Consider the following 19151-nt stretch of genomic DNA (forward strand, 5'->3'; position numbering starts at 1 on the left):
AAAGAAAGTTTCTTGCCCAATTTATCTAGATTACCAGCCCTATACATAGCAGCTCATCTGGTAACCTCTGCCATATAAGTGCGCGCGTTTTCTGCCAGAAATGAGTTTGCTTGCCAGTAATGTGGCGCATATTTCTCGTCGATCATAGGGTCAATACTTTGTGAGTTTGCACACGTTTGCTCTATGTTTACCTTTTCATTGCATACTTTATTTTTGAATAGAAGGAGCCAATTGAAATTAAAGGATATTTCTACAGTGTAATACTGATGAATCTTTAGAGATACATATACTTATGTTTTGTTAGAATATGTGTTGTAATGTGCATGGGCATTATTGCAGTGTGATTTTATGTGTTTGTCAATATGTTTCTCAAATTATTATTCAGTTTGTCTTGTGACTGGTCAATAAACATTTTGACCTTTTAAGAGAGAACATGTTTCATTTGAGTAACTCTGCAACTAAATATTACATCCCATTAACCAAGCATACGTGCAGGAGCTGCTTATGAAGGAATCAAATATTCCACACACGTAAGAATTGCGAATCCCTTCAAACGGGACCATGGATCTACATCGTGCTTTCACAATATTGGGAAGAGTACTAGCCCTCTGTTTGGGGGAGTAGAAAAACTCGATTTGGAGGAGTAGAAGTACTCGCTTTGGAGTAGAAGCACTCAGTCTGGGGAACTACTATTACCCCTGTAGGGAGAGTATTAGCACCCTGTGGTAGAGTACAAGCAATCCCTGTGGGGAGAGTATTAGCCCTCTGCGGAAGAGCACTGGCACTCCCTTGCGGTGAAGTAACAAAACTCTGTCAGGAAGAGTTGACCTCTCTCGCAAAGAGGGTCCATCTACTCGCGAAAAGAATGTGAAATATGGGACAAGCAGATACTCTTTGAAAGAGAATGCCCGGAGCTCCTTGTTGTTAGAGTGTATACAAGCCTACCTCCAGCGTCATAACTTCTATTCGCCGCTGTGCGCAGTGTTCAAATACGCAGTGCGCGAAATGTACTTGAGATATCGCGTACGCACAATGTTAGTGACTGGTTGCTTACGTGTTTTCTCACTTTAGGGCCTCTCGCAGAATGCGGTATTGTTTATCACTCCTGTCTTCACTCGGTTAGGCTAACACGTTTCTAGCAATCCTCGATATATTTCGACGGATGCTTCGTTTTTGTCTTCCAGGTTTGTCGTGCAATACAATGAACAACTAGGAGAAAAAAATGCTCCGCATTAGACAGGTACTTTTCCAAAGAAAACACGGATTGAGTTGTCATAAATATTGTTGTATTCTTTTTTACCTTCAGGTAGCATTAGCGAGCTACCTTTAGTGCAAAGGGTGTTCTAGGCTACACTATATATATCTGGGGAAAAAGAAGTCAACCTACTCAACTCGCAAATCACCGGTAACAATAGCAAGGACATTCCTTCCAACTAGATTAGGAGCTCGGCCGCTAACTGGTAGAGGGCGCGCACTGTTTTGCAACTCGTTTGCGCGCCGTAGCAATCGGACTTGACGATGCCGCGTGTCGAAGGTTCTTGCGATAACGTATAAGTACAAAGTCCTGGACCCATTGTTGGAATCTTTTCTCGGGTGAGGGAACGTTGAAGACGGTCCGTCTTCTTTATCACTGCTATCTTCTAATTTTGCTGACGCGTGTCTAGCCAATACGCAGATGTGCCAGCAGATCTTTCTTTCTGTCGTCGGGGCTCGTGGCAAGACAGTGGCGCGGAGATGTGGACGATTGGCTGCGCCCTGCTTGTCAAACTGGTCGTGTCCCTCTGTCACAGCCTCGGTCGCTGGTTGATCAGGTGAGAAATATGTCCTAGCTTTGTTGTCTCGTAACACAAGTTTTAGCGTGGGATCTTGAAAAGCTTTTTTACCGCATTTGCAGGATTCTACCGCACCACCGATTGTAACGCGCAGATATATTACCAGAAAGATATCCCGAAATGTAACTCGGTACCGATTCTACCACGCACATGAAGTAACGAAGCCTCAGTAGATGCGTAGCGTGTAGGAACAATTTTATAGAACATGCAAATGCCCACCGGGGCTCGCGCTGTCACCTAGGATAGCACCTGGTAGCTATCCTAATTTATTGAGAGCTTTTTTTCGGTGTCAACCGACGGCAGAACCTCTTCAGTTGCATATAACGCATCAGAAATGCCGCACTCCTTCAAGGCTCGCGCAACCAGTGTCTGCATGAGGCATTCGATGCACCACGAACCCACCTTGCGATGTCTTAACGCGTGCGTTGCAATTGGTAGTGCAGCGCGCACGTGATGCGGAGGTTGTGGGTTCGGTTCCCACCGGCTACAAATTATCTCATCGCCCACTTTCATTTCCTTTTTTCTTAGTTATTTTATTACATTACAATGTTAACCACAGGTATCTTCCCCCCCCCCTTTTTTTTTCCTTGGCTTCATTGTCTGTTTGTTTGATGTGGTCTCGATTAACATATAATCCAGCCCCTCAGTTCTCCTTCTCATGTCGTGGTTTAGAATTTCATTAGGAGGAACGGTAAAGAGCTCACTGGGACTCTTTTGCGGCTTTGAACGCTGTGGTTTATCATCCAGTTTACGGGATGCGAATGGCCGTTGCGCGAGCAATGCAGAAGCGGTGATGTGCAAAATTCTTTTTCTCGGCGCCACATAGCGACAATGAAGCTTATGGTAAGATCACCTCACAACTACATGATATCTATGCCGATATGGCGATGAAGACCGTTACCCCTATGATAGAGTGAACTACTCGGAGGCATAAAAGAAAACACCTACATAATCAACAAAGCCGCATTAAGCGTTTCACAGCTATCGTATAAACAAAATTACATATGGTAAGCCTGTCCAAAAACAGGAAAGGGGCTGGCAGATGGAATGGCACACTGTGGTATAAACTTTTTTAAAACAGGGTTGAAGTGCCTCAGACAGGCTGGCCAACGTTTCGATAGGTGGACCTATCTATCTCTCTTTAAAACCAGCCGCCAGCGACAACACCCGCACGTGACGTCACTGCACTACCCCTTTAAAACTAACACGCCGAGGATGACGAGGCCGCCTTTGACGAAGATAGGTCCACCTATCGAAACGTTGGCCAGCCTGTCTGAGGCACTTCAACCCTGTTTTAAAAAAGTTTATATGGTAAGCCTGACACGTGGAACACAAAGACGCTGCAGATATCCCGTACCCGTAGCAATATCTCGCCGTCGTTTTTTTTTAAAGAAAGGTCGGCATCGGAAAGTTCGGCATCAGAGTTGTCTTCTCAATGCCATTCATGAATTGACGTATACCTACACGACCCTTTCCTGCGCTGTGACCAATTGTACACCCCACCAGAGTGCATCATATGCTCCGGAGACCCCGCTATCGGAATTCGTCTAAATTATTGAACACTAGGTAATGAGACAATACGCATACGACATGGCATTAATTCTCATGAAGCCCCGCTTTCCTATATATTGGACACCTGCTGCCGCCATCTATGCCGCATTGACGAAAACACATGGTTAATATTCCCGCCCAAGGAATTCCGAAATGGCGGAATTCTGCAGCGCCATGTTTTATGTCACCTGCCGGAGAAGTAAGCAGTTCCTCGTATTTTTACCCATCTTCAGGGCATTTATTTTATTTTATTTTATCGATCATACAACAGCAAACACGCAGGACACGAACTTTAAACTTTTCACTGGCTTTAATTTATCTACGCTTTCTTTGATTTCGCGTGTCCATTACGTTGGACGCTGGAACTCAACCCTATTATTTTGACAGCACTTTTGCAGAGGCCTTGTTATGAACAGCAGATGAATATTTTTGGTATGTAGCTGTTTGTGGACGAAATTGTGTCTCTTTTTCATAACAAAGCTGTGTATAGCTGGACGACTCGCCCGTCCGTATATGGCCTTTACGCTAAAAACTCCTACGGTGCAATTCCGTTCACATGCGCGAAAGCAAGAGAAAGAGAGGCGCGCAATCGGCGGCGCTAGTGGAGTCATCGTTGCTCTTCATCGCAGCCGAGCTCGCGCGCAGCAATTTCTCTCCGGTTTAGAAATAGCATGGAAGAAGTAAACTGAGGAGAAGCCCTACACCTTCCGCGCGCTAGGAGAAAAGTGTGGAGGAAGTGACGTAGTAGGTTCTCCTCTTTTTCGCTGATTTTTTATTTCTTTGCCGTAGCGGACATGCCTTTCGGGCCACGATGGCGACTCTGTTTTGGTTCTATGCACTCACACGTGTTGCTCCGTAGGTTTCGTACCGTGGCAAAGGCGCCGTGCCGGCAGGTTTGCGTTGGTCTCCGTGTTTTGTTGCGGTGCGTTATCTGGACTGTGTTCTCCCAGATGTTGCTGTGGCCACGTGGGACAGGAGGAACTAAAGTTCGTGAAATGAACGCGCATGCAATGCTGTACGCAATGTAACGCGCCACAGCAATGTCAACGGACGAAGGAATATCTGCGGGAAATATTGCCCTCTCTGGCGGAACCATGCTAACGTGCTAACGATTGTTTAGTACTGCTGCGGAGCGCGCGGGTCCGAGCAGCACGGTTGCGCGCAGCGCGGCGTGGTTTTGCGAGAAATGTAAACAAGAGAGGAGAGCTGGCCCGAGAGGCGGAGCAACGCCAACTTCCGGCTTCACTTTAGCTTCACAAAGAGTGACGTCAGGGCCTCTCCTGAGTTTCCTTCCTCCGTGAGAAATAGGTAGGCCACGCGCCATACGTACTCCTGAGGAGTAGACAGCTTTCGATCAGCAACACCGCGAGCGGAACCGGAAACGAGCTCGTCTACGCCATGCCGATGCTGTAACACCATGTGACTTCAGCCACACTTCCTCCAACGCATCTGTGCTGGCCGGGCTTCTCCTATGTTTTCCTTCCTCCATACGCATCCCTAATTAAAATTACTTTAAATTAAATCCAATTAAAATTAAATTGAATACGTATCCCTAGTTTAAATATTAGCACTGCAAAACAGAAGCATTTGGAAATTCATATTTTCACCGAACCATTAGGGAATGGAATGTACTTCCTGCTGCGGTGGTTGCCTGCGACACCGTTGAATCGTTCTTAAAACTGCTTAAAGAAATTGTATAAATGTGCGGGCTACATCACTGCCCTCTTTTTCTTTTTTCTTTCCTTGTTTCTTTTTTTTCAGCCTGTCCTTTCTACGTAATTGAACGCACGTGCTTTCTGATGCGTTTGCCACTGCTACATATTTTTATGCACACTACTACATTATCTTTGTCTGATAGGATGCATGTTCCGAAATCGTTTGCCATGCTTTTTATACATATATTCTTGTAGTTTTGTTTTCTCTGTCTCTTAAGTGTTCAACTTAGCGCTAAGAGCAGTTCGCATTTTCTTCTTCTGGAACGGTTTTACATTGTTAGCGGTAAATGCTACGTTTTCGAATGTAACACGCTGTTCACTTTTTAAAATTCAGTGCTATTTCATTTTGGTCACGCTGCGCACCTTGTACTCAATATATTGTTCGTCATGTATATAACCACTCCTGCTTAAGGCCTCTAATCAGAGGCTGGCAGTAATCCTGAAATAAATAAATAAATACATTTTTGTCCCGTTAATGCACTGTTTGCTTAGAATGATTTTATTTAGGAGCAGCACACTCTCTGTCCTTTTTTTCTTGTAGACTAGCGCACTGATTTCTTGCACTTTAGTGTCTTTGCTGCAATATTAAAGAAGACCCAGTTTTCTTCTTTTTATTTATGCGCTAAGTTGCATACCCTATACGCAACATTGCCGTGAGCAAGTCACATCGAGCACACCTTGTCATTTATTTCTACAGGCAGCGTCGTAAATGCTTCGACGCTTTCGATGGCACGGGAGTTCCAACCGTGCCGCTCCGGAGCCTCATCAGCGGCAATACGAATGAATTCTGGGAACCCGTAAGTACATCAGTGCTAAGATTGTAAAACGCGTGCTTTTTGGGAAGGGTTTATTCGACGCATGTGAAATGACATACAGAAAACGCTTGTTTTCGATCGATGTGATTATATTTTGTTCTGCTATTGCTCTATTAGCACAGTTTCATTGACATTATATTTGTTCCCATAACCTTTGTACAAGTGGAATTACAGACGAGGTGAATACGCTGAATATGCACCAAAACACAGAAGTAGGCAATAGAACTATTTATGCAACAGTATTACGGGTAAGAAATGTGGAAGTTTTCCCTAACAGCATTCTTCAATTATGATGCGCGTTGAAAAAATAAAGCTTGAATTGCTGCTTAGTAACACGATTCAACTGCAACCGTGCTTATAGGCTAGCTCCGTCGGCAGATCTGAAACTACCGCGACTGCTGCATTTACGGCACTATAACCAAACGTCATGAGCTTAAATACTTTGGCAATGACGCAAGAAAGGCGAGACATTCCAAACCGATTACGTTTGTTTTGCTTGTTTGTGTTACGCTTGTACCAAAAATGATTGCGTCGAACGCCTTGTTGTTCCAGACTGTCATCGAAAGGCTCGATGAATGGGTGAAACGATATGGCAACGTTTTTGGGTCAGTACTTTTTACAGTAATATGTGCTCACGTCAAGTGTAAATATGAGGAATGTTACATGCTTTACTTATGCACAGCTGCTTGCGTCGCTTCAGCAGGCAGAAACATTGCTTGAGCAATACAATCACTCTCTGTAAACGTAACGTCTGTGTAAGCTCCTTGATTTAAGGTGTCTACACGATTGTAACTGCACTCCATGCTTTGGGCTATGAGGCACGTCGCAAAATTCGAAGCTCTTAAAAATGGCAATACTTGTTCAGCAAGGAGGTGCAAGCATTGAAGTGGTTACTTGACGGCCATAATCATAGGGGTGCAGCACCGTGAAGCCAGCATCTGTTGCTCCGTGTGCTGAACGAAAGATAGCTACTGCTGTACGTCGTTTCTAAAACATAGCGTCCATGACATGTTTCCGGGTTGCGCAACTGCTTGCGCTGCGTGAATTCAGCAAGAACTTAGCCTTTGACATCAGTTTTCCTACCCAGAGAGAAAGAGAGCCGTCCTTGTGATATTGATTTGGAGATCATCTAATAAATTTCCTGTTAATTGCGACGTTCTTTGTTTAATGGGGTCTTTGCGCGCTAGTGACACGCTGAAGTCTTAAGCTATTTGTGTGGAGAGTACAGATGATTTATCATGAGGGACTAGTGCGGTGTGCAGTATTGTGGTTAGAATGGGAAACATGATAAACAGAACGATCTGACCGCGGCTAAGTCAGCTGTAACCTATTTTGTCTTGGTGGAATCTGTCGAAAACTTGTTGAATGCCTTTTTAATAGGAGGGGGGGGGGGGGGATACCGATCTGTAGGCTTCTGAGCTCACGTGCTTCGCAAGAGACGCAAGTGACGTCACAGTTTGACCGCAGACCTTTATGACGATGACACCAAAATCTGGTGGTGTGCTACGAAAAAAATGTCTTAACACGAATGGTGAATTATGGAAAGTGTATCTTCTGTTTCAGTGTATCTACGTGAATAAATATAACAAGTTCTTGTACTCATAGTCCACTGTTACTCGCAAGATATTATCTGGAAGCACCTCCTATTATTGTTAGATCTCAGAAATTACAGCCCCATCGAGAGTGCGTACGGAGTGCACATAACACAGGCAAACAGGGTTTTGAAAAATGAAAATACCGAGTCTCGCCTTTTAGGAGCCTCAAGGTGAAGATTCTAAAGCCAACGCAAAGAGACCTTGTTAAGAGCAACTCTTATTCAACGGACATAATGTCGTCCTTCCTTGCTGCAGTAGTGCTTGTTCTGGTATCCGGAATACACCAACCAATTAACGCCACCACTCACAGTCTCTTTTGAGCGTAAATCATTGTAATAATTGTGCAGCACTGCTATTACACAAGATCGTAGTGTTCGGCTTCCCCGACTCCCAAACGCCGCTGCAGTCGCTTGAAATGAAATCCAAGTTGTGGCCGGGCGAGAATTAAGTTTTCCTTTCATGCGCCCTGTAACAATGGTGAAGCAGGTGACGACGCGATGAGCTGACAACAAACAAAATTACGTCGCTGGCGAGAACCGCAGTCATAAGTGTGACGGAATAGACGGACAGACAGAATAAAACCAGTTTTGAGCATTAATTGCTATCGCAGGAAAAGAAAAAAAAACAAAGCTGTGTTAGTGGTGCAGAGGTTGCTGCCGTTCTGCTGTGGGCAGAAATATTTGATGTCAGTATACTGTTCCTTGTGCTTATAATCCTGTTAAGCTTTTTTTTTCAAGCTTCATGCATGCGGAGTAGGTTCGTTGCCATGCACAAATGTTTGTATTTTCGTAGTTTTTTTCGAACACCTAAACCATTGGTTCGTGAACGCGCTTCCCAGATTCTTCATTGGTGATACGCCATTCATGGTGGTCAAGGATCTGGACATGATAAACGACATATTCATCAAGGAGGCAAACAATTTTTCAAGTCGTGGTGTAAGTAAAACATATGCTAATATCGAGGCACTTCGACTTTTGACTTGCCATCAGCGTTAAGCCAGAAAAGGCAGAAAAGAGAAATATGCTTGGTTAATTTCATGGAATGAATCTAATGAGCATCTTTCTTTTTAATTCGCTAAACTGGGGAGCCGCAATGCGTGTGATATAATTTTTTTATGCATGAAGTTTAGGAGATCTTGGCGCCCTAAATTCGTGTGGCCTATCTCTTTCCAAGCACAAATGCGTATATTGAAGGCCACAAGTATGAAGGAGTAGCTAAGAGCACACTCAAAAGGTCATTTCATCTAAAGAAAGACAGGGAGAAAACACAGAAACATTAAGCGTAGTTATGCAACAAGAATAAATCTAGGGCGCCAAAAAAGGCAGCTAAGGTTCACACGAAGGCACATGAAGCCAGGCATGTAGTGTTGTGGTGTAAAAAGTGGCAGATGGAACTGAACATTAAAGAAACTCCCTATTTACCTATAACCCGCTAAAAACATAGGTCGGTTTTCGAATACACCATTAATAACATACCACTCCCCCGAGTTCATGAGCATAAATTTCTTGGCTTGATCATTTCACATGACCTAAGATGGGAATCGCATATTAACAGTATCATACCATCGGCTTTAAAACGGTTGTTCTTCCTCAGAAGAATACGTCGAGCTGTGCCACCGGAAATTAAATTGCTTTATTCGCCCAGTTCTCGAATATGGTAACACAATTTGGTTTCCTTATTCACAACAGCTTATTAACAAACTGGAAGGAGTGCAGGGAAAGGCAATTAGATTCATCTTTAACGAATACAATAGTGATTCACCTACCCAACTGCTAAAAAAAGCTTGTATTCCTACTCTGTGAAACCGCGCCAAGCTATCAAGACTAGAATTATTGTTCAAATTAATACACAATGCCTTACGAATATTTATTTATTTATGGTACCCTCAAGGCCCGAAGGCATTACAGAGGGGAGTGGGAAAACGGGAAGTATAACAATAAAGTACGGAAAATAAACAATGTAGTGTGTTAGTAATTACTAATTATACAATACTATGTAATATCTTGCCCAATATTTGTAAGTACGACAGACAATGTAAACAAAGTAGCAACTTGATAATTCCTGTTAGTACAATGTTAACCAGTGTTGTACTTCGTTGTATATATCCCTTGTCGACACCAGATCTTCTCGCCATAAGCATTCACTAACACTTAAAGAATATGAATTTCTCATTGACTGTTTTAGATATTCGTTCTTTCCTCTTGCAATAAGAGAATGGAAGAGCCTGGACCCCTGCATAACGACTAACAAATCGTTGCCGAAATTTGTGACCCTTGTAAGAGAATTGTTCAGCAATAATTAGATTATCCTAGCAGGAAATACCACACCACTCTTGTCGTTGTATAAGGTAAAATCTGTATAAACATTGTATTTGCCAATGCAATTTCACCCGTTTATGCCAAGTGCACTTTATCATTCATGTTTTATTTCCTGCCATATGTGTATATTTGCTACGTGTCGATTGCAAATATCATCGTTGCAATTATCTAAACCTGTTTTTATCGTTATTTGTGCGTATATAAGTCCAACATGTAAAAATCTCACTGGGATTGACAGTATCTGAAATAAAAAAACAAAGGCCGGTGGAATTAAACAGCAGTCATATACATTGCGCTTGCAACACAGATAAATCTGCTACCTTCTACTTTCCGAGAAGTAATGGCCCCAAATATTCCTACGGAGAGCAGCACCCTTTTCAGATCAGCACCTGTTGCTTGAAATACTCAACAAATCACATGGCGCTAACGTTATGTATTTGGATAGCAGATCACATGAATTTACAACTGCTCACTACTTTAAACACCGTTGGCCGTGAATATATTCAGCGAACGTAGTTCGAAGGGATGCAATTTGCAACAAATGCTTTCCGCGCCAGTAACGAAGGCCGTCGTACGCGTCAGTATGACGTTTTATATATGTTGTTTCTGAGTATGAATTCAGTCTTCGCTTTTGTTATAGCATTTGTTTTTATGTTTTTCTGGCAACATCTTCCAACAGTGTGTATAAAACCTTTTCTTCTAAGCGCATGTTTCACATCTACGAGCAAGACCCGCTCTTCGACAAGTACCTTATCTTCTCCAAAGGTTCTGTGTGGAAGCGTTCTCGAAACTGCATGTCGCAGTTCTTCACGTCGTCGAAGCTCAGAGCGGTAAGTGATCGCACGGGAGGAACGCTGATGAAGGGCTCTGAGGTGGCGTCAATACTACAGCTTACAGTTATGACCGCGAACAACCAAATTCGAAATAGAATCCGGCCTGGTTAGGCAATACCTGGACGCCACGAAAGGTTCGTTTTTAAACAGTGCCACTTTGTCGTCCTGCCCCATACAAGTGTATTTATGTAATTGGATGACTTGGATGGATGGGGTTTTAGGTGCCAAAACCTCTATGTGACTATGGGGCACGCCGTAGTTGGGGATTCCGGAAATTTGGACCACCTGGGGTTCTTTATAACGTGCACCTAAGCCTAAGTGCACGGATGTTTTCGCATTTCGCCCCCATCTAAGTGAGGCCGCTGTGACCGGGATTCGATCCCGTAAATTCGTGCTTAGCAGCCCAACACCACAACTGCTAAGCAACCAAGGCATTCGACCGCTTGTAGAGCTGGTTGGCACATCGTTATTCGCAAACAAGAGTGCTGGTACAACAAGACAGGGCGGGGCGACAAAAATACAAGTCCCAATTTTCAGCGCTCTCATGGTATACGTCCTATTTCCTTGTACATCGTTATCCCAGCCCGTTCGCCAATATATATACGTAGCAGGCTTTTAAATTTTGAGCGACAAATATAATCTCGTCAGAAAAGCGTTGTCGTATCCTGCATTGACATTTTGTGCATTCTGTTTAGAAAAGCAACAAAGTTGCAGAAATGAGTTCTATTAAAGAGATAGCTCCTTTAGCATCCCTCAAAATATGGAATTACCTTCTTTTTTTGTTATACGTATGGGTGGTTAGTACCCAGGTGTACAATTATTACTAAGTGTATTTTTTTGAGCGGTAACGAATGTTGTGGCGAAAATACCCATGAGCACATCTACAACGTGACCATTCTAGACACTTCGCGAACCTTCGTCTTGCTTTACGGGAATTATTTGGTACTTTTTGCACCATGCATAAAAACTCGGCCACCCAGGTTTGATTCCGTTCGGGTTGATTAATAGTGGAATATGTTCCACGCTATTGGTCTTAGTTTATTGCTGCTTGCACTCTGGGCACAGGTTCTGGCAATAAACTGTTTTGCTTTTCGCTTCTTAGTATTAGTGTTCCTACGTACATATCTGAATTTTGCATGTTTCCGTACGTAAGCGTACGCACACACTAACATAACTTGTCATGTGCATTTTGAAGATTTCAGATTGCCCCGAATCTGCTTTTCCTTCGTATACTGCAAAAACGCCGAAAATTTAGTGCCCAAATACAATTGCATCTCCAAAGTCCTAACTCTGTAATGAGAGCTTCTTAAAGGCCTCTCATTTAGAACACCACACTGAACTTTGCGAAGACGAACCAAGAACGAAGTCGTATGCACAGGTTTTTTTTTTTTTTGTTCTCACATACTATGACCTTTGGCAAGACAACAACGTGCAGAATAAAGTGAACGTAGGGCGTAGTACAAATAATGTCCTAGTTTTCTCAAAGCTAGTAGTTTAGCGGACAACATAATATAGTAAGAAAATATTGCTTTCGCAAGGTTGCTAAATGGGCTTTTGCTAAACGAGGCCAAATCGAGAACATTTTTTGAAGGGGGTGGTTTCGGAAGCTTTTGAAGTGGGCCTAAATTATTAGGGCCTATGTATTAGTCCAAATTAAGATATGTGTGCGTTGTCGGAAACACTGTAGTTCCGCTACACGGCACAAAAGCAGCAATTAATTTTGCGCGATGTAGTTTACGTGACATGAACAAGGACAATGAACACAGCTATGCAGCCTGATATCTGATGTACACAAAAATCAGCTAGTTCTGTGGAAACGTTTTAAATTCAACATGAAGAGTTTTAAATATCGCGCCTGTGTTAGCTCATTGCGAAGTTCATGTTTCTATAAGAAACAAGAAAAGTTTCATGAAAATAACTAATCAAACACGTCATACTCATTCACAATCGTCAACGCCATACTTTGACAGGGCCAACTTGTTTATGTTTACTCTCTTGTTACAGTTGTCGGCTGGAACAGCTTACCCGAGAAATGTCCTTATTCCGTATGGTAAAACTGAAGCTCATAGTATACCACATTTGCTCTTCATTACTTCCGTTTGATGAATGTTTTACTTCCTCGTACTTTTTTTATGCATTGCCATATTTTGCCGTGTGTATGCCACCTATTCTGTGTTGGGCAAAACGTTTCTTTCTTATGTACTACATTGCTTGGCTTTGATGCGTATGCCTTTGTGCATACAGTACCTCATAAATGGGAAAATAAATTATTAAATAAGTACACTAACGACAATTTTGGTTCAGTGTTCAAATACCAATACATTGGTGAAAATTCCGCACGTACCAAGTAAAAAAAAAATATATTTTACATACCATGCGCATATGTTAGCGTGTATTTCTAAGACATTCTATAAATATTGTACAGAAGAGGATTCCTAATGTTGCATTGTCGAATGATTAAAAAGAAACGCTTTATAGAAAACACGCTTATCGAGGCGCTAGCGCATTTAAATCGACGCGGGTACGCGCTTATTCATGGTCCAGGTGATGCCGTCATTGCTGCACGCCCAGAAGCAGTTCGTCGATGTTTATTTGTTAGGAGAAAAGTGTGGAGGAAGTGACGTAGTAGGTTCTCCTCTTTTTCGCTGAACCAGGCCATAACTTTTATGAACTTAAACTCTACATCTTACAGTCGAGTTTCCGCTCTGAACGAGAAAGAAAATGTAGAGAATCATACCTTATCCATAAGTTCAAGACATTGCAACCAATAGGCGTAAACATTTCAAAGGGACCTTTAGGATCTATTCGCTATGCTAAACTTCAAGCTATAGGCAACAACACTTAGTTTGATTTCTCGGCATATCCCCCCCCCTTTTTTTTGCCCTTTCCATTCCTCTGGGGCTTTTTTTTTTCAGCCGGCGTGTCAGACGCCCTTGGCACGCCGGCTAACCCGCGTGCGTTGACAGACCGGGGTGGGTATACGTATATAAACATATGCACACACAAACTCACATTCTTATGTATGCATTTTGAAGATTTGTACTACGTTCCCGAACGCTCCTAAGACCCAAACTCCTAAGTCTCTTAAGTGTCAAACACAAGAATGTGAGCTTCTTGAAGGCCTCTCATTTAGAGTATTCTGCGCGGAACTTTGCGAAGACGAACCATGAACAAAGTCGTATAAATTGATTGTTTGTTAGGCGAAAGCCTTTCTACGCTCATTGTGAAGTTTGTGTCAGCAGACCTGACCGCCGGAGTGTCCGCCGAAGCGTCATCACGGCATATGAAGACAGATTAAAGAATGAAAAATTATTGATAGTGGCAGTTAGTGAAGGACAGCGTTATAATAGGGATCGGTAGAGGCTAATGATGGCTAGTAATTACTAATTATGACTACTAATGATTTGTAAAGAATACTAATGATTCCGAAATGACCAATATGTATAACGACGGCTTGTAATGACCACAATTGATTACGAATAACTGAAAATGCTTACTAGTTAGCAGTAATGACTAATAATGACAGACATGACTTGTAATGACTATGAAATGACAAATCTTTCTAATGACACCTTGTAATGACCACAATTGATTACATATGACTCAAAATGCATCCTAATTAGCAGTAATGACTAATAATGACTGAAATGACTTGTAATGACTAGTAACGACTATGAAATGACCAATATGTCCAACGACTACAATTGATTATAAATGTTTAAAAATGCTTAGTAATGAACAGTAGTCACTAATGACGACTGAAATGACTTGCAATGACTATTAATGACTACTAAGGAACAATATGTCTAACGTCTAATTGTAACGGCTACAACTGATTACAAATGACTAAAAATGCTTACTAATGAGGTGAATGATAAGAACGGGACGACTATGTTTTCGCCGTTCACTTTTTAACAGATATCTTAAGAGACCCTGTAATTTTTACACTATGAAATTTGGCAACACAACTTGCGGAATGAAGTAAGCGTAGCGCGTAGTCGAAAGGCTTTCTTAGTTTGCTCAAAGTTCGTAATTAGGAGGCCAACATAAAATAGTCAGAAAATAATATTTTCGCAAGGTTACTAAATGCGCAGTGTACATGTACAGAGAGGGCAATATTGCGCTAAGGTTTTGCTTAATATATCTGACTTACCAAAACATCAGATCAAGCCAGTTGCAGCAATACGCAGCCAGTGAAGCTGTGCAGCCAAGTCCAACAGCAGTCATTTCGATGCCTGCTGTATTACTTGCCATGGAGGGAGGAAAAATTCAGAACATTTTTGAAGGGGGTGATATTCGAAGCTTTTCAAGTAGGCGTGCTAAACATAATCTATTTATTATTCTAACAAAATTAGCCTACCATGTGTTGTCGAAATCGTTGTAGTTCCTCAAGTCGCGCAAGAGCAGCAATTAATTTTCTAAGATGTAGATTAAGTGACAAGAACAAGGACAATGAACAAGGCTATGTAGCCTGATAAGTGATATAGAAAGAAATCAGATATTTTTTCTGGAAACGTTTTATATACGATGGGAAAAGTTCCAAGTGTCGTGGCTGTGTTAGTTCATTGCAAAGTTTCATGTTTCTGTAGGAACCAAAGAATCTTTCATGAATATCAACTCAGAGAACGCGGCATGCTCCTCCGAAGTCCCTAACGCCTTACTCTGCCAGTGCCAACTAGTTTAAGTTTACTTTCCTATAACTGTGGTCAAATAGAACAGTTTACCCGAAAAACGTCTTAATTCTGCATAGGTACTGAAACTCATACGTTACAAAATTACTGTTCGTTACTTCCACTTCATAAACTTTTTTACAAAATCGTGCTTTTTCTTTTTGTTTTCTTGGCATTCCCATATTTTGTCGTGCGTATCCCACCTATTGCGTATTTGGCAAAACATATGTTTGTTATGCACTTTGACCCTCATGCTCGTGCCTTTGTGCCTGTGCTATTTAAAAAAAAGGTAAGTAAATACGTTACCAACAACATTGTTTGAATGTCTAACTACCAAGAAATTGGTGAAAATTAGGGATTGACGAAGTCAACAAATTACTTCACATACGTCGCAGATATGTTAGCGTGTAGTTATAAGACACTGTATAAATCTTGAACAGAAGAGGGCTGTCGGTTCTGCACTGTCCAATGCTACGAACGTCATTCAGTGATTTAAAAAACGCGTTATAGAAAACACGCTTATCGAGACGCTGGCGTATTTAAAGCGACGCGGGCATGCGCTCATTCACGCCCCAGGTGATGCCGTCCTTGCTGCACGCCCAGAAGCAGTTCGTCGATGTTCTGGGCGAGCACGCTGACCGCGGCGTTGACGTGGACATCAACAGCCTCTGCGAGCGCTTCACCTTCGACGTGATTGGCAAGGCAGCGTACGGCATCGACACGGGCGTGCAACGGAATCCTGACCACCCGTTGTTCAAGGGTGCCCTCGCCGTCCTCCCGAATTTGACTTCGGGCTTCTTTTACCACCTTGGCCGTGAGTGGAAACAATGAAGGGAACCAGAGAGCAAAACTTGAGTGGCATAAGCCATGGTATAAATAGGAAAATGATGCCAATTAACCCATCACAACTGAACTCATATTTTCTTTTGAAGTGACAACGTTTATGACCACCATGGTAGCATGATACCATGGCTACCACCCATGAGTGATGCGTGGTAGCCAACGCCAACTGGTGGTGTTCTAGAGAACCGATCGGCGCGTCACGGGACTGAGCTCTCCACGACAGGGGAGAGGTCAGCGGTGGACGTGCGCGCGGCACCGCGTCTACGTCAGAATAATAATTTTGGAGATGGAATCGAATGCGTGTATAGAATAGTGGCAGAAAAAAATGGAATCGAATCGTTTTTGATAGCTTTTCAATATTCAAGTGCCTTTCCCGGCAAGAATATAAAACTATCTTCACGTCCTGCATATTCACAACGTTATCAACTTGCTGCCGTTACGTTGCACTTGATGAAGCGTTATTCATTAAATGCACGAATGGGGCAATATAGGAGCTCCATTCTTCGCATGCTCTGGGACGGCTTGAACGAACATTTAATAACGAAAGTAATTACGACTTTCAGAACGCGTTCTTAAGTGTTCCATAGACAACGCCTGGTCCGCACAAGGGCGCGTTTTTAAATACGTTGTTATTTTCATTATTAAATGTTCGTGCAAGCCAACCCCGGACTCAACGGCGAATGCGAATGGCGAAAGTCTAGCCGTAAAAGTGTTGCTCCCTGAGCAACGCAAGGTGCGGCACTGCGCAGGTACTCTTGTTTTAAGCATGCTATCCCCACAACCATAAAGTTTGTTCCGTACGTGGACCATGTTTATGCTTAATTGCGGGCAGCTGGAGGTTGGAAACATACAAATCTTTAACGGAAAATATTTGTATTTACACCTCGTTACTTCGATACTAGGACAGAATAAAATATTTAAATTCTTGGTTGGGTATTCGAAAGAATGCAATATTCGCATTCCCCTAATCACGTGCCGACGCGCAGGAACCGGCAGCGACGTGATTTTAGCATGACCACGCCCCGTCGCTGCATGTCAATCGAGCAATAAATCGCATCGTGCTCTTCCGTCTTAACACACCCGATGTAGGGCTGGTAATGTCGACGAAAAATTATTAGAATAAATGTATACCCCAGAACGACTAATCTTCATCGTTGTCTACCTTTCATTGAATCGGATTATACCTGTTCGATTACTCGTTTTCGAGAGTTTGACAGGAGGGGCGCGAAAATTTTGAACATCGTACTGGAATGGCGGCACACGAGCACTGACTGCGTGGCTGTGGTAGAGCGATTGTTGACTGTTTATGCGAGTCCCCAGCTATGCCAAGCCTGCCGCTTCCCATCTCTTTCCCCGCAACCACCACGCCGCCCGAAGCCGGAGGCTTCGAATGTCCTCGCATTTCAAGCCATGCTACACCAACCTAGTGGTCAATCGTCATGCCGCACCCAGACCACAAAAGACGTGGCACAGCATGCGCGCCGGTTTTGAGCACGTGTGTTGACATAGCGATGGAGTTCATGTCGATTGCAGCAAACCTATAGCGTCCTAACATCAATTCTCGCGTGCTCGTTGTGTGGCCATTCAAAGAAGGTGTCGGCTTCACCCAAACATCCAAGCCAATTGAAATTCATTGGCTCTTTAGAAAAGAGCATGTGGTTTACGAGAAAACATATTTCTGTTACGCGAAAACTCAAAGAAACCCCATCACACAAACAAGCCGGCCGCGGTGTTCACAGACCGGCGGTGGCATCCGCAATTTTGCGCGCGCCGGAACGATGGGTGTCTCGGGGGCCACGGCGCGGCGCGCCTGGTTACTTGGAATACCTCCAGCAGGCGCTCGCCTCCACTCCACTGCGGCCCACGCAAGAGGTCGTGTCTCTACCACAAAGTTCGCCTTCGTACATAGCATTTGCGGCCAGCGTTTCCCGGTAAATATTAAGGTTACATTCGCTCCAGTTGAAGGGAAGCGTGAGATGCAGTCAGGGATCTTTGAATGCTATCGCGTTCCAATCTTTAAGCGAAGCTTAAGCGTCCTGCAAATTTTAAACTTTCATTATGGAGTTGTATGTACCACAACGACAATCAGATTGTGAGGCACGTCATAGTGGTAAACTCGGGATTTATTTCGACATCGTAGTTTTCATTACCGTGTCCGAAAGTCAAAGTGCACGTGTGTTTTAAAGCGAAAGCTTTACGTGCCGCCAACTTGAGATTTCGCCATGGCAGTGCTCCGAGGAGGCACATGACGTCCCAACGCGTGCCTCGCCGCGGATATTTCTCTATCTCTCGATCCCTAGTCACTACTGCACATGCAACACTAGTAGCACCGAGCCACAGGTGTTCCGCCGCTGCGCAGCATCGCGCCTTTTTGTGACGTCATACCGTTTGGTATGGCGTCACACCGCGTTCGTCGTCGTTGCGCTCGCCTCCGCTCACTTCGCCATCTCCACAGCAGGTCTGATAACATGTCGGAGGATGGAAAAGGAGAGCTTGCGTGCGCGGCAACCACAGTTGAGGCGGCAGTATGGACGGCGACAATTCTGATTAGGAGCAGGCCTGGAACCGACATCGGAACGACATAAAGAAGAAACGAATCGCACAGGAAACAGACAAACAGCGAGCCGAACGACTGGCTAAACGCCGCCACATAGCTCGACAACCAAACTAACCTGGACTTGCAGTCAAGATTAACCAAGGCTAATCATGCTATGCCTAAGCTTTCGCTACGTATATCCTGGCATAGCCGAGCTAAGCCACCGCCAATTTTTTTGTTTCGCCCCTGTCGAAATGCGGCTGCCGTGGTCGAGATCAAATCCGCAACTTGGAACAATGCCATAGCCACAAAGCTAACACGGAGAGCACATCAATGTTGACTCGTCGATCCACCGCTTCCGTAGTGTCTCCTAGACCCTGCGGTGCGCTTTAATTAATGCGGCTCTGCTTTTGCACGCCCTGCGTAAGTTACCCGCTTGACAT

The 19151-nt window shown here is 43.6% G+C and overlaps 1 protein-coding gene across 1 annotated transcript in view; it reads left to right on the top strand.

Annotated features, from left to right (window-relative positions):
• Positions 1-1574: 1574 nt before the first annotated feature.
• Positions 1575-19151, top strand: part of LOC135909720 (cytochrome P450 3A6-like) — a 57112-nt gene continuing 39535 nt past the window's right edge. The window contains exons 1-7 of the mRNA XM_065441765.2: positions 1575-1593; positions 1665-1811; positions 5796-5895; positions 6466-6518; positions 8347-8443; positions 10531-10656; positions 15906-16143. Coding sequence (XP_065297837.1) covers positions 1735-1811; positions 5796-5895; positions 6466-6518; positions 8347-8443; positions 10531-10656; positions 15906-16143 — 691 coding nt within the window. The 5' untranslated portion in view covers positions 1575-1593; positions 1665-1734. The remainder of the gene's footprint in view (positions 1594-1664; positions 1812-5795; positions 5896-6465; positions 6519-8346; positions 8444-10530; positions 10657-15905; positions 16144-19151) is intronic.

Source organism: Dermacentor albipictus, chromosome 8 (assembly GCF_038994185.2).
Source record: "Dermacentor albipictus isolate Rhodes 1998 colony chromosome 8, USDA_Dalb.pri_finalv2, whole genome shotgun sequence".
Classification (NCBI taxonomy): Eukaryota; Metazoa; Arthropoda; class Arachnida; order Ixodida; family Ixodidae; genus Dermacentor; species Dermacentor albipictus.